The sequence below is a fragment of the Hydractinia symbiolongicarpus genome, chromosome 9 (assembly GCF_029227915.1).
Source record: "Hydractinia symbiolongicarpus strain clone_291-10 chromosome 9, HSymV2.1, whole genome shotgun sequence".
Taxonomy (NCBI): domain Eukaryota; kingdom Metazoa; phylum Cnidaria; class Hydrozoa; order Anthoathecata; family Hydractiniidae; genus Hydractinia; species Hydractinia symbiolongicarpus.
The window spans coordinates 22,783,850-22,798,229 of record NC_079883.1 but is presented as its reverse complement, the minus strand read 5'-3'; the positions used below and the strand labels follow the sequence as shown (position 1 = coordinate 22,798,229).

At 34.2% G+C, this 14,380-nt stretch overlaps 1 protein-coding gene across 1 annotated transcript; it reads right to left on the bottom strand.

The window, feature by feature from the left end:
- Window positions 1-3,651: 3,651 nt before the first annotated feature.
- LOC130657223 (UPF0669 protein v1g209471-like) lies at window positions 3,652-5,740 on the bottom strand. Its single transcript, XM_057460197.1, has one exon. It carries the CDS (start codon window positions 5,653-5,655, stop codon window positions 5,107-5,109), a length of 549 nt encoding a protein of 182 aa, XP_057316180.1. The 5' UTR covers window positions 5,656-5,740; the 3' UTR covers window positions 3,652-5,106.
- Between the last annotated feature and the right edge of the window lie 8,640 nt (window positions 5,741-14,380).

Below are 14,380 nucleotides of genomic sequence, written 5' to 3'. Positions count from 1 at the left end.
CGGGCTTAAAAAGGCCCGGTGTAACATTAGCGAAAAGGACACAACATAAGGACAAGCATTTTCGTGGCCTCTAACCTATTCTTACAAAAAGAATATCAAAGTAAAGGAATTTTACAAACAACAGTCCTTTTAATTAGTATAATAATGAGTTCCTCGATATCCTGAAGAAGATTTTCGTAAAGATTGGCTACCATTGTAGCTTCAGAAATTGCTCTCACAAATGTTTGGTTTTCTAACACCAGCGAGAATGAAAGCTTTAGAACTCTTGAGATACTGATACATATGTCAATAATCAATCTTGCAGGAAGAGGCTTTTTAATTTACTCAGCCAGGCATCTACTTTAACGCCATGTGACAAAACGCCTCTGTTTAACTGCTGCAGAACTACCTCCGCATACCAATCTTGTGTGCTCTTGTTTTATAAACAAATAATAATAAAGCTTTTGCGGTGTCTGCTGAATTCAAAAAATTCGGGTTTTTGAGATAAGAGATAATATTAGCTTCGTTCAATTTATTAATCGAACAAAGATGTTAATGTTATTTGAGTTGTTAGTGTGTTTTTTGAATATGGAATCAGCAATTTTTCCTTTCCAAGAACGCAAGTTCTTCGTTAGTAGCAGGGTTTATTTTCCTCTTTGCTATTTTCCCACGCCTCTTTATCCAATCTAAAGATTTAAGTCTTCCCTGACCACTCGCGCGAAGGTTATAGAGAATTACTTTTATTTCTGTAACAATTTCATCGGACACCATTTTCTTGCTTCATGGCTACCGTACCTCTGGGTATAACCCCCCCAACAACCTTCTTTTTTACTCTTTCATGCAAAACCTCCTTTTTCCTTTTTTTCGTTTTCTCAAATATTGTTGACAATGTCGAGGATAAAGGCGAGCCAGAAATTGCGATGTTAAGACCGCGGCTATCCAATTTATCACTTGTGGACTTGCTGAAATACTTTGTAATGTTCATGTTTACTTTAAAGATTAATGTTTTCTCTTGTCATCAAATAAAGGAAAAAAAAAACTTGTCTAAAAGAACAAGCTTTTTTAACACCACAAGACCCAGCGCAGCCAGGGGGTGAGGGGGGGGGGGTAAGCCCCCCCTCTCCCCTCACTTTTTTGCTAAGAAGTGATGTTTTTTTTATAAGGTCATTATGTGTTTTAATCAATTATTAATTGATCAATACATACATATGCTCTGTACGACATCAACAATGCTTCCAGCTCGTTTCAACTCTATCTCGATTCTCATTTTCCAAAAAGATAGGACTGACAAACAAGACCTGATCAAAATTGCCATCGCATTTGATCAATTGCACGACAACAGAAAGCGAGTATTCGGAAAATTTACAAAGGAGGATTGGTAGTTGTCATTTTACTATAGCCTTTCTCTGCATGATCTTTATTTTGCTTCGATGTTAATATTGCCTATTTTGAAAATATATCTTACATAAAATATGGCGTTTCTATATTTCTATATATAATCTCCTGCATTTTGTGAAGGCTTTCCAGCGCAATATTTCGGAATTTGAAGTATGTTTTAGCCAATCTAGGGGGACGAAAGTTTAAAAATTTTTGTAGCCCGTCGGCCCCAACCATGGTCAGGCCTCCTTTAATACGGGATAATTTAGCCTACCTTTTACCTCAACTTTCCAAATTACTCCGCCGGGCCTGGACCACAAAAGAATGAATCAATCGCATGATGCGAGGCATAGAAAATATACACATATAAATTAAGTGCACATTCAGTTTGAATTAATGTCTTGGCGTAATCATCCAGTCCGCACCTAATTCAGTACACGAGCTTTTATCGCTATCTAGACAAGACGTTTTTAATTAGACATCTGACGGCATTAAATACTTGAAAAATGATCCCGACAAGATTAAAAAATTTTTTTGCGTTTGTGAAGGAATAATGAATTCATTCAAAACATTATAAACTCTGTAAAAGACGTTTTCTTAGATGAATAAAAGACTTCTTGAGAATGCCAACCTTTTTTTATGTTTAGGCTGACAATCACCCTCGTCCATGGTTTTTTTTTTATCTTTTTAGATATAAGAGAAAACGACATCAAAAAAGCAAAAAACCCTGGGCACGAGGGTGAGTTGATAATGATAAACATTTTTATGTAGAAAGAATAAATCTAAATACAATGCAGTATCAGACAACACTCTTACAAGGACCTCACCCGCTATCGAGATTAGGGAGCTGTTTTAACCTCGTCCTCCTGAGGACTTGTTAGGCTTTTAATATAAAAAGCCTAACAAGTCATGGGGGCAACGTTGAGGAAGCTTATATAAGAGGAGTGACAAGAAGTTTGTCAAGATTTGTTTTTTTCCTTTTAATTAAAATAGGCAGAAAGTCATTCTCCTCAGGGCGGTGTTTTCATTTGGAAAAAAAGCCTGCGGGGGATCCTGCATAGTCAGGACGGAACGAAAATAACCTGAAAGAACATTTTCCATAAAAACACAAACAAAGTGATTTTTAATATAATTATTGGTGAGGGTGGGATTCCGGCAAACGTCCCATCCCGCCTCTCATATATACAGCCAATAATTTTTATCCACTAAAAGTGAGGCAAGGCCACAAAAATTCAGTACCATATCACATGCACAACAAAAACTATTACTTGTCAAAGAAACTGCGGACACCTGCAGTCAAATAGACTTATTTAGATTGACAAATCTTAAAATTATTTACTGTAATATTTAGCAGACACTGAGAAAGGGAAATTATTACGAATAAAAATAAACAGGTTGATAATTTTACGTATTCTCTTAACTGATTGGAATGGCGTCTATTCTGGCGGGCGCGTTTAATCAAGTCCATGTGGCGCGCGTGAAGTTTTATTGAAAACTTCATTTATATTCACTGCTTAAAATTTAAAAAAAGAGGCGTTTTTAGAGGGACGTTCAAAAGAATTTAACAGATTTAATAAACTTATTTTTCATATTCATAATATCTATATCACCATCAAAATCGTCCTCAGAGCTTGTGTTTAGAACCTAATAAAAGGAAGCGCCTGTTGGAAGCATTACTTGAATTTAAAAAATATTAAAACGAAGTATTGTTTCAAAAATTTCTATCAACAAACTTAATTTTCAACAAATAAAAACTTACAATTATTACTGCCAACATTAATAAACAATGATAACAAAGTACACGTTTTTTCATAAACAATTTTACTTTATTGAAGGGGAGGGGAGGTTAGGTCTTAGGTTGCTTAAGGTAGAGGGATATGTAACTGGTTGCTTAGCATAATTTCTCAGGTTGTCAAAAGTGAACTCGTCTCTCAAAAATATCTTAAAGCACACTATAGTGCTGTTTAAATAGCTGATGTTATTTTCAAGAGCACTTTTGTTATAGTCTCGCTAGTAATCGTGTAGTTCGTTTGTACTGATTTTTTTCCTTTTTTTTTCTAATTTACTCAGAACTTTGTCTTTATTTTATGTTTAATACATAAAAAGCCTCAGAAAACCGTATAAAATGATAAGAGTGTCGTGAAATTCTTTTTTCGCGAAATTAGCAAAATTTAAATCTCGCAAAAAATCGATACTTGCTTATTTCGCGTAAATTAGTTCTCGCAAAAATTAATTCCCTTAGGTAAGTTAAGGAAACTTTTTGCAGAGTTGTGGATAAGAAAAAAAGTGTACTGCTGGTTGTTCACAACATGCAATCTATTTGTCCGAAAAAAACAATTGTTTATTGACTTATTAAAATACATGTGTACAATTATTCATCGCTCTTGTAGGGTTTCAAACAAAACTAACTGATCCAAGTTGGATCTTGTATATATATACAAAGTTAAATTAAAAATAATAAACAAGATATATTAGAGGGAAAACACAAAAACAATTTACCAAATGCATAATAAAACAGAGAATATACATTTGAAACAAAATAATTTGCAACGTTCCACTCTGGTGAATACTAAAAATTTCTCACTGTTAACAAAACAAAAAACAGTTCTATTGAAACACATGTAAAAAATTGTGGATTCCAAAATTTATTTTAGCAGGTTCAATATGTTAAAAAAAAATTTTGAATATGCAAAAACATGCTTTAATCTTTATTAACAGTTAAATTTTTGAGAAAAAATATATACTTTATATGCTCCTTCACACAGTCAGTGTATAGCACCTAAAAATGTATATACAGTTCCTGCTCGATATGTTGAACCCCATATAAGTTTCATTAAGTTGAACACTTTTTCCTGGTCCCTTAGATTTCTTATCAAACCATCTTAATTTCTTTGGAACGTGGAACCCTGGATAAATGGAACATTTGCTAATTGGAACCATTTTCTTAATCCCTTGAAGCAAATAAATTAAACTATTATTATTACTATTTGCAATTGCCAATGTGAATTAAAAAGGCTGTAGGTAACACAGCTTTTCATGTTGACATTTTAAAAACAAAATCAAGACAACATTCGTCATTAAAGTTTATCTACATCTGTTTCTGAATATGGTTGATACATTTATATAAGAAAATCCTCAGGAATCCATGGATTTATTTATTTCATTTCAAGCATGAAATAAATAATGAAATTACTTTTACAAGGTCTGAAATAAATCAGTGCAACCATTTTTAACAGACAGATAGAATACAAATGGGAAAGAAATAATTAACTACTGTTGATTAATTTAAACAGTCCAATTTCTTATTTCCTCCAAAACATATAATGCCTGGACATGAAACTCTTCAAAGGCCTATTCTTGTATATACCAGTCTTAATCCGCATTACTGAAATTACAACATTTTGTCTGAATTCTCAAGAACATTTACCTGTTGATATATAAATACACATGATGTCAGACGTAACAACCTAAATATACACCCAAACTTTTTAATTTAGGTTGGCACTCAGCAATCACTGAAGCCAATAATGACATGTTCACAAATATTCCTGATTCATGTTAGTAACTTTTTGCAGACATGATTTTTCTATTATATGTAACTTAAACCTACAACAGCCTTGCTTTTGTTTTCTCTCCTAGCCAAATGGTATTTCACGTTGGCAATTTTTTGCCAATGTTAAAAAAATCGAATTAGAAAGGCTGACACCACATGTAACAAACAATTTAAGTTTTTTCAACTAGCAGGCTTTATTACAAAATTATCTCAATCAAAATTTTAAGTAAGGTTTCTAGCACTTCCCATAAAAAACTTGAAAAAAAGCTTCCTGATCCATCTTCATTCAGGTACTCAACATCTATAGTTCCTTTGAAAGTGTCACTTGCTGTCGTGTAGTTAAGGACGGCAACTAACTTGTATTTTGAGATAGGTGAATGTACGTGTCCATAAACACCAATTCCAGTTGGTCTTTTAAAAGTACTTGGAATAGTCACAATATCATTCCCACAGGTTGCTGAAGATAGATCATAATTCATATAATCTGGATGAATTGTACCTTCTGATATATATAAATCAGCGTCTCCTTCTATCGAAGATAAAATGAGAGTAACATCTCCAGCCTCCTCAAGTTTATAATAACTGTAATTTCCAGCACCTACTTCAGCTGTAAAAGAAGCTAAAACGTTTTGTGCCTCGCATTGACAGATGTAGAATAAAAGTAGAATAAATGTATTGCGAAAACTAATCATAGTATTAACTCTAATTCCTATAAACTTTTTCTTCATCCAAAAATACACTAGCATCAAAGTCGTGCAGTAGGGAACAAGTTGCCCACAAAAATGACCAAGAATGAAAGTTGCGTTCTGAAAACTTTGTCTCGATGGACTCGATTTTTTTTATTGTTATTCTTTTTTTGTGCTGCGTCCCAACTTCGTCCCCAGGGCTCTTTTTTCACCTTTTGATATTGGGAGGGTGTATATACTAAACGCCATCTCAATATTAAAAGTTAAAAAACAAGCTCTGGGGAAAAGGTTACTACTGCTCGTTCCGAAACTAAGTTCGTAGTGAATTCGTGTCTGTTGTTCAGTCCAGTTAATTCCATTCCAGTTTGAAATCCAGTTTATTCCTCGCCTGATTTTAATAGGAGCAATCCACTTTAAAAAACACGTCAACCTTGAAACAGTGAACTGATTTCGCTCCGAAACTGCAGTGGCGTCATTTGACGCGAAACACAACGCCGACATTAAAAGGTGAACAAATGCTAAGGTTTTACTTAGTATATTAGCTAACAAACTTTTGAACCCATTCCTTCTAGATGGCGCGCTTTTCTAACATAAAATTAGGAAAAAAACTCTATATCTTTTATTCTTTCCGCCGATTACATTCACATTTACTTTACAATTTCAAGATGTGCCAACATACGGTCTGGACATTTATCTCCCACCTTTCACCTCCCAACACTACTAACGATCACTTTGTCTTCATAGCATATAAAAACTTAACCAGTCCTTGTAATAAGCTTGGAGGAAAGAATACGGAGTAATAAGGCAGCATAACGAGAAAATTGTTTTATAATACTTTATAGGGGACAAGATTTTGTGCAACTTAAATTTAGAGATCACGAATCGCTAATTCGGTTTAATAAATAAATTCGAAATTAAATGGTTTTAATACTTACATTGCTCTTATAATGACAAAGTTATTTAAAAATGACGGAAGAGGTACATATACTCGAATAAAGTGAGACACTGTAAAAGTGGGACTTTTGCTAACCGGAATTTCTCGGTGTTTCTAAACTAAACCAGTAGAAGTTCTCTCAATTGGACCTGTGGGATAAGTGGGAATTTCTTAGCGGAAGCGATATTGTCGGTTCTATCAACAGGAAAAATCGCTCAAGTGACGCGATCCGATGCCTTCCGAGACATAAGACAAAAAAACCTTTTGAACACACTGTAGAGTCTATTCATTTAGATAATCTTTAATTGTCGCTAAGAATATTTTTCCTTTACCCATACTTTTAAATTGCTATGCCAAACCCACTCCGTAGCCACATTACGAAAGTGAATTTGCGGCTTTTTAGCTAGCTAAATACTCTCTCTTTTAATCAAAATATAATATGAGGAACGAGGGTAGATTAGGATCACAAGTAATCTCTTCAATAATAGCCGTATTTTTCTGTGTCCGTGAAAGACGCCTCCTGTTACGGAAACACGAAATGCGTTATATAAATGACGAGCGACTCCGAGCAACAGGTAACTGAGTCTCTTTAATAATAGCCGTATTCCGTCTGTCTGTCCCTGCTCGGACACCCCGCTGAGTTAGAAAATGATGTTACGGAAACACGAATAACAAAAGCGATATATTTTTATCCACTTTGTTGCGACGAGTAAATGTAAAGGACAAGCGAACCCGTGGATTTTTTCACGGGCACCGACTAGTCTCTTTAATGATAGCCGTATTCCGTTTGTCTTTTTTGCGTGAGAAAAACCATGTGCGTGTTACAGAAACGCGAAATATTCGTTATATAAAGGACGGGCAAACCCGTGGATCCACAGGCTATCGGATAGTCTCTTTAATAATTGTCGTACTCCGTTTGTCTGTTTGTGCGCTAGAAAAGCGATCTGCAACGGGCACACAAAGTAGCGTGTTATTTAAATGGTTAACGGCTAGTATAGTATATCAGCTTTGCTTTAGTACTTAGTCCCTTGTAGGTAGCTTAAAAACTCTAAAGCTATTTAAGGGCATGTTCTCTGTGGATCTATATTTGTAGCCAAAAATTTACAATTAGTGTGCTTAAGCTAAAGTTAGGATATATAAAAAATATATATTTTTTCGAATAGTTGTCCTTAACTCAAAATTTATCGTACATTTCGAAAATGTGATTAATTTTCACTAAATTCCGATTCTCCTTAAGATATTAGGATCAGAAGTGACACAGGTGATGATAAAAATTGATATTTTCACAATATAAGATTTATCAACATTTAGTATATATCTTCATCCCCGTACCTCCCTCTTGTATTGGCTTGTTCCAAAATGCCTTAATCCGTTATTCCGTGTACGGGAATACAGAGTGCATTTTTTATGACGTCAGGGTGATAAAGGAAGATGTACAAAGACCAACAGCAGAAGAAGATATAGCAAAAAAAGAAAATGGCATGGAAAAAGTCAAAACAATCTGTCGAAACAACAACCGCTGAGTCGCAAAATCAATCCAGCGTTAAGGAAAATCAAACCGATATAATTCGTTTGAACACTGAAGAGCCACAAGAAGCTTTTCCTCTAGACTCATCCATTGCTATAATTGTAGACGTTGAAGTTGTTGACACAGCAAAAGAGACCACCTCCGCCATCAAGTTGATAGAAGAAGAATTATCCGGCTACTGTTTCATTGATCTGTCGGCCTTATATACCGCTTTTAATTTTACCGCTTGTTCCAGTTGTTTATCTATTGGAACATTAAAACGTTAAGACAATGTAAACTTTAAAAAAGGACTTAGTAGAATGTTAGAATTAAGCTGTGACTCTTGTCCGTATCAATCCAATTTTTTGACATCAAAAGAAATTGACTGTGCCGTTAAGGAAGATAGTGACAAAAACAAGGGTGGTAATAAGTACACGGAAGTAAATGCTGAGGGCAATTGGTCATGGATATAAACAGCTTAAAAAGTTTTGTTCATACATGAACATACCTGGACCTATGAACATACGTGCATTCGATAACACGTCGAACCTCCTGAGAAAGTAGTACGCAGCGTCGCTGAAAGTAGCATGGAAAGTGTCGCAAACGAATTGCACAAGGATGCTGATGATGTTGCTGTTTCCATTGATGGGACTTGGAAAAGGAGAGGCTTTACATCTATGTTGGGGGTTGCAGCAGTTATTTCAGTTGAAAAAGGCAACCGAAATAGCTGCGCCAACCTGCTGTTTTCTTGCAAGGGTTGCAACCGAATGTAGAAAGTTAGAAAGACGAACACTACTCTATATGAGACAATGAAAGCTAACCAAAACGTAATATGAACTATAGTGGTTCTTCACCTAATATGGAGAAGATAGGTGCTTTAAAATTGTATAAAAATTCCAAAAAGAAAGGACTTTATTATACAATTTTTTTTGTGATGGCGATAGCAAAAGCTTTGGTGTGGTAAAAAATTTTAATGGTTCGACGAAACCCGTAAAAAAGTTTAATTGCATCGGCCATTATTAAAAAAGGATTGGAAGTCATGCCCAAAAGTTGCGTAAGGATAGAAAACATCATGGTAAGGGGAGATTAACAGTTGCAAAAATTGAAATGCTTCAAAATTACTTTGGTATCCCCTTGCGCCTATATTGCATCATTATGTCATTGTTGCGGCTACCATAATACGTGTCCTAAAGGTCTTAAAATCTAGTGCCAGTTCCAAAAAGACGAACAAGCCAGCATTGCCTTCTCCCGAGCATAATTTTTCTTAATACCAGGAAACCGGAATAGTTAAAGGGGCTACGAACCGGTTAAAATGCTCACATTCCGTATATCCCGCGCACATAATGAAAATCGAGCAAATGCGTTTTACCCAATGAACAGACTAGTCCACTTTGCTCGCTGGTTCAATATTTTTTTTTTTGAAAAGTATATTACAAAGAAATATCTCAGCAAGACTCATTCTGGATGAAAACATGACCAAGGCCGGAGAGGATAAAAATTCTAGACATATCTATATGGTCTAGTCTGTAAATTACAAACATTCCGGAAAAATAGCCATTTTTGTTTTTCGCCACCATCAGCTTGATTTTCGTGTTAGTCACTAAAGTCGAAAACCAACAGCCCTTCCGTAGGCCCTTTAACTTCACACGGTTGACCAAAAAGGTCGTGAAAATACGATCCAGAAAATTATTTTGCGACAATTATTTTGCGAAAATTATTTCTTTGTACATTCTCGTCCCTTGAGCTCTGATTGTACGAGCATGTGTTAGTTGTGATTGTAGTAGCTATAGTTGGAACAACATAAAAAAAGATTTCTCTTTAAATTTTGTGAATATATTTTCGCCGTCGACCTATTGTTGTTTCGGAATTATACGAGAAAGAGAATGCGCTAAATGAAGATGAGGGAAAGATCTTCAAAAATACAAAAACGAATTAACAGAATTTATTTTTTACATGTGTCAGAGCACCGTTAGATTTATCATTATATCAGCAAGTTAATAGTCATACCCAATTACCATCACAGACCACGCTGAAGAATAAATTCGTGCGTCCTGAAATATTAGAGAAGCATCTCTCAGTCTTTCAAACCTCTCAAATGTATACTTTCTAGTATAATTAACTGTTAACACTATACTAACAAAGTTTTCATAACAACACAAAAATATCTTTCCTTTTATTTAACATATGCATCAGCCGGATTTTTTTCATGAGTTTCTCCCAAGCTTGTGTAGCCAATTTGAGCAAGAAAAGGAGTTTTAAGACATCTCCCTGCGTTTGCGTTCTAATGGACAACAAATCTCTCAAACGTATTGCTTTAGTAAAACTTTTTAAATATATTCTACTTGACTTCTGTGCAAATGGAATGTTTTAAACCTACAACTGAGTGCACCCACCAGCGTTGATTACTAATTAAAACATATTCATTCTTTTTGCCATTTATCATAAAATTCGTCTTAATTTTAGGAAGACCAGCAATCTGTTGGTTCATATAAAGTACGTAGGTAATCTAAGCACACAATTTGTATTCATACTAATGCAATCATTTTATTCCCAGTTTTGTTTTCAACTACAAACGAAGGATATTTATCAGATAAAAAACTGTTGAAGTTTCTTGCTTCTTTTTCACTTGAATGGCAGCAGAATATTTCTTTAATTTTTAAAAAAGTAATAACAATAACCAGTAGTATAACAAATGCGAGAGCGATCGGTATCCAAGCATAGCCAAGCATGTTTGCGAACGTGTAAAAATGGCTAATCACAATGGAATACAATAACCAATTTCAATATTCAAGATCATATCGTGTTTTTTATTGTAACAAATAAAATGCACTCCTACATGGTGTTTTTTTGAGTACAACATGATATATGTCAAACGTTTTGGCAAGTCAATAAACTGGATACACTTAAAAAAAAAGTTTTTAAAGACCTACTCGTTTTCCTTCTTAATCCAGTTAAGTTTATTAAACAGCAGAAGTGCATAATATACTTTTTAACGAATATACCCTGATTAATCTTAGTCTCCTCATAACTAATTTACAAATTTCTTTGTGGGTATGTAGTAATTACGCAAATTTGAACAATTATAACGTCCCATTCATTAGTGTTTTTATCATCATAGCAACAAAGCAATTTTAATTCTATTTGTGTGAGTGCAAACTCACATCTCAATTTAAATTCACGTAGCAGGATCGTATGAATCAATGTTTATAGCTATCAGTTTGTCTTAAAAGAAAAATCAACACCTACAACCCTCCACAAAATATGTTAAGACAACTCTAAAAATAAGTCAAAATAAGGGTTCCCAACTCCCGTGCATTAATATTGCTTTCCTGGAGAATCGCTTAGCACAGGCAGCTACTACCCTCAACCCTGAATTGGGGGAAATCGGAACGAAAATTTCTAAAAAATTCAGTTTGTTTTATAATATGTAGTTGGGTTTGTAGCTTTATGACGACATGGAATATTTCCAAAGATAATACATTTTGCTATTTTGACTGATTTTATGTTCAATGACAGGAATCTGTTGTTGATCGCTATAATATCATTTACATGATTAATTAGGTAACGACTTTCAAATTAATGCTTGAACCTATTTTTGGACGAAAATCAAATTTTCCCTTTTATATTCGGTTGTTATGTACTTGTCGTCCATTCCCTCCTACCTCATTCACCCTTTTCTCCCACCCTCTTCCAAAATAGGATTCTAACCCTGCCCCTAAACTTGGCCATTTAGGACTTATCTGTTTTTTCGAAAGTTTCATGGTTGCTTAAAGAGTTAATGATTTTAGTCGATAGTTATGGCCTTTGAAAAAGCTTGTTAAATTCAGCTTTTTGCCAGCTGTTTCTTGTGTCATGGAAATTCTTTCACATAAATAAGTTAGTAAACGAATTATTGAGAAACACTCTCTTTTCTTTCCCAACCATGATTTAGAATGATATAATTGAAGCAGTCTATTGAAATCTAAGTGGGAAATTAAATAAAAAAATTCAAAAATGTCGGAATCTCTTTAGGGTGTTGATTTACTAAGGGAAAGCAATTTCGGATAATTCATGCATTCTTTCTCTGTAAAATTCTAAATAACACTTAATGCAATATGTTGCCGAACTTTGCAGTTAAATTCGATAAATATAGTCATTGCCATTGAGAGATGTGTTTTTGAAATAAAATGCTATTTATTTCATTGTATTTTGGAAAGTTGAAACGATTGTAAATATTATTTTATCATCTGTTAATGGACGGTTTAGGAGAGCTCGTCCATTGGTGTCGTCTTTTTGTGTGTTACGTTTGAGGTTTCTGTGTATGAAGTAGCAGTATGGAGTGAAACTCTAATTAAGACTTCGGTTATGCTTGTTTTGCCTTTAGTTTTCCATCAGTCCTGAGTGTTGTTATGTTCATCATTGACAGACAATCATGAGTTTCTGGGGATAACATTTTTGGACTTTTGATATTTGCTTTGTTGTATCCTTTTCAAGTAATGGGCTCTGTATAGTGTAAGCATAACGATGTAGTTGTTAGATTTTTACCGAAGTCAAGACTTTGTTGGCACTCTCTGTCTTTAACACTAAACTCTGCTTTGTATGCAAAAACAACAACACTACGATTTGTAGAAGCTGTATATTATTGTTTAAGGGATAACAGAAATTGATACATGTGTTTTAGAACGCATAAGTTTCGTCATAGAGGTGGCTAGTGTCTTGCAAGAGATTGGCGAAGCAAGAGTCAAAAGTTGAATAACATCATCAGAAATCTATAATATAATACGAGTATACGTCTGTTTGTCACGAAAATTGGTACCACAAGTAGCGAGACGCGCGTAATGAGGTTATAAAAGGGACCCGCTTGTCACTCTAGATTAACTTTGTATTAAAATCACATTGCAATAAATTAACATCAATGGAAACGAAAACAAAAGAAAGTAGATATAAAGAAAGATAAAGAAAGATTACAAAGCGATATTCTAAATCCTTAATGTGTGATAATGGAAAGCCAATCGAAGGATGAATTCAGAATGAGAAATTTATGAAGATTGATTGCATGTTTGCTTGGCACGCTCCTTAGTGAGCGATCGATAAGCAATAATATAGTACGCAATCATGTGATTGCTTCAATGTAGAATGATTTTATGTTGATTAGTGGTTGGTTGGTTGATTAACAACTAAATGTAAACAGAACATATATAACCTCTAATTCTTCATCTATTTTATTTCTTAATTCACTAAAAAAAAGAAGCGAAAATTGCAAGTCGACAAGGAATAAAGTTAGTAAAAATGTTTTGTCGGTGTAAAATGTCGCTATAAAATGTCGTTAAAATAGTTCGTCGGTGTTAAAAAGTTAGTAGAAATGGATGGTCGGAGTAAAAAGGTCAGTAAAAATGATTAGTCGGTGAAATATATCAGCTACTAAACTACTAAAATTTGTCTACTTCATACTGACTTTTTTTACTGATTTATTTATTGTGACGAATAATTTTCTTAAATTGTGTTTCACAGACGGTAAAAAACACTGTAATTTTAAAGTCACTATCTTACCAGATTTTATCAAATTTTATTGCGAATGGAAGTTTCCGTTTTTGTTTTTATATTTTTAGCCATTCTCAATTTCATTGTTCTGATTTTATTATTAAATTTTTCTTTTATATAAAGATTGCATAGTTCGTTAAAATACTGCTAGTCGGTTCACATCTCTGCAAGAAGAATTCTGTATTTTCTTCGTTTACCGTAATGATCCGATTAAGCGTCCAGCACTTATTAAGCGCCCCCTCGAATATGCGTCCACCTGATAAAAGGGGGCGCTTAATCGAAAATTACCTTGAGAAACTGAGCGGTTATTAAAAAATTTTACTTTCTTATATTGAGAACCCTAGAAAGACTAAAGTTTATTTTGTTACATCTTTTGTTCAGTTTTATTTTTCAGTAAAAATTGAAAATTACTGTTGTCTTACTTTGTACAAAATTAGGAAAAATTTATAAGCGCCCAGCATTTTTTAAGCGCACCCTTCGATTAAACGCCCTTGCAAAAAATCCAAAAATTTAATAAGCCCCTAGGCGCTTGTTTGGATCATTACGGTACTCCTTTTTTTCCTTGAATAGCGTCTGCCTAAGAAATGCAAACCAATTTATTATAAAAAATCATAACCTTCTTGGAATTCCTAATTATTATGTTAAAAGATCTAGTAAGAAACATCTAGTAAGCGCTAGCGGCTTTGGCATCAGGCAACAAACCCTGGGAATGAAGATGCCCAATATGCAGGCTATTAATAAGTGAAAGTTATTTTTTAATCATACAGCTGCTAGAAGGATAATTATAGAAATGCATTTTTAATAAAAAACCATGGCAGTTATCA